Genomic DNA, 1,256 nt, shown 5'->3' with positions numbered 1-1,256 from the left:
CCCCCTCCAGGCATTTTACCCCCCTCCCCGTGCCCCATTTCCGCCCGGTCCCGTTTGCACCGTTTCCACCCCCTATTTTTTGCCCCGGGGGTGGCAGGGCGGGTGTTGGGGGGGGGCAGGACGGGAGCCGGGCGCCCCGGGGCGAGGGCAGGGCGCGGGGTGGGGGCCGCCCCCCCCTCCGCCGGCGCCCCGTTTTCGCGATGAATCAGGGCACTTTGCCTTTTAAGGCGGCGGCGGGGCAGGCGGCGGCTGCGCGCGGCGGCCTCGCGGCTCCTCCCGCTCTTGCTCCAGGCTCCGACGCCCGGCCAAAAGCGAATCCCGGCGGCGGCGCTCGGCAGACGCTCCGACGGCTCCCCGGCCCGCTCCTCGCCGCTCCGCGTGCCCCCGCTGCGCCGCCGCTCGCCCGTCCGCCCCCCTCGGCCCCGGCGCCGGCCATGGCAAGAACCCACCAGGTGCAGAAGGCCAAGCTGGCCGAGCAGGCTGAGCGCTACGAGGACATGGCGGACTTCATGAAGGCCGTGGTGGAGCACGGGGACGAGCTGTCCAACGAGGAGCGCAACCTGCTCTCCGTGGCCTACAAGAACGTGGTGGGGTGCCAGCGCTCCGCCTGGAGGGTCATCTCCAGCATCGAGCACAAGACCGAGGAGGGCGACGACAAGGCGCAGCTGGTGAACGAGTACCGGGAGAAGGTGGAAGGGGAGCTGAAGGGCGTCTGCAACGTCGTCCTGGGCCTGCTGGACAAGTATCTCATCAAGAAGGCCAGCGACGCGGAGAGCAAGGTCTTCTACCTGAAGATGAAGGGCGACTACTTCCGATACCTGGCCGAGGTGGCCACCGGCGACGACCGCAAGGAGACGATAGAGAACGCCCAGAAAGCCTACCAGGAGGCCATGGACATCAGCAAAAAGGAGATGCAGCCCACGAACCCCATCCGCCTGGGGCTGGCGCTCAACTTCTCCGTCTTCCACTACGAGATCGCCAACGCCCCCGAGCAGGCCATCTCGCTGGCCAAGACCACCTTCGACGAGGCCATGGGGGACCTGCACACGCTCAGCGAAGACTCCTACAAGGACAGCACCCTCATCATGCAGCTGCTCAGGGACAACCTCACGTTATGGACAGCCGAGTGCGCGGGTGAAGACGGCGGCGAGGCTGGTGAAGAGCCCAAGAACTGAACTGCCCCCGCGGAGCTGCGGCCCCGGCTCCCACCTCCTCCCTCCTCACCGCCAACTCTCTTCTTGGGTCTTCTAGGATTT

General features: G+C 67.8%; 1 protein-coding gene across 1 annotated transcript; it reads left to right on the top strand.

Annotated features, from left to right (window-relative positions):
• The first annotated feature begins 307 nt into the window (after positions 1 to 307).
• SFN (stratifin) lies at positions 308 to 1,245 on the top strand. Its single transcript, XM_085304971.1, has one exon. The coding sequence runs from the start codon at positions 435 to 437 to the stop codon at positions 1,173 to 1,175; it is 741 nt and encodes a 246-aa protein (XP_085161097.1). The 5' UTR covers positions 308 to 434; the 3' UTR covers positions 1,176 to 1,245.
• The last annotated feature ends 11 nt before the right edge of the window (positions 1,246 to 1,256 follow it).

This window comes from Rhea americana, unplaced genomic scaffold (genome assembly GCF_003343005.1).
Source record: "Rhea americana isolate MKP2758 unplaced genomic scaffold, rheAme1 scaffold_215, whole genome shotgun sequence".
NCBI classification, from domain to species: domain Eukaryota; kingdom Metazoa; phylum Chordata; class Aves; order Rheiformes; family Rheidae; genus Rhea; species Rhea americana.
The sequence above is the reverse complement of the archived record's forward strand: the minus strand, read 5'-3'. Positions and strand labels throughout refer to the sequence as shown.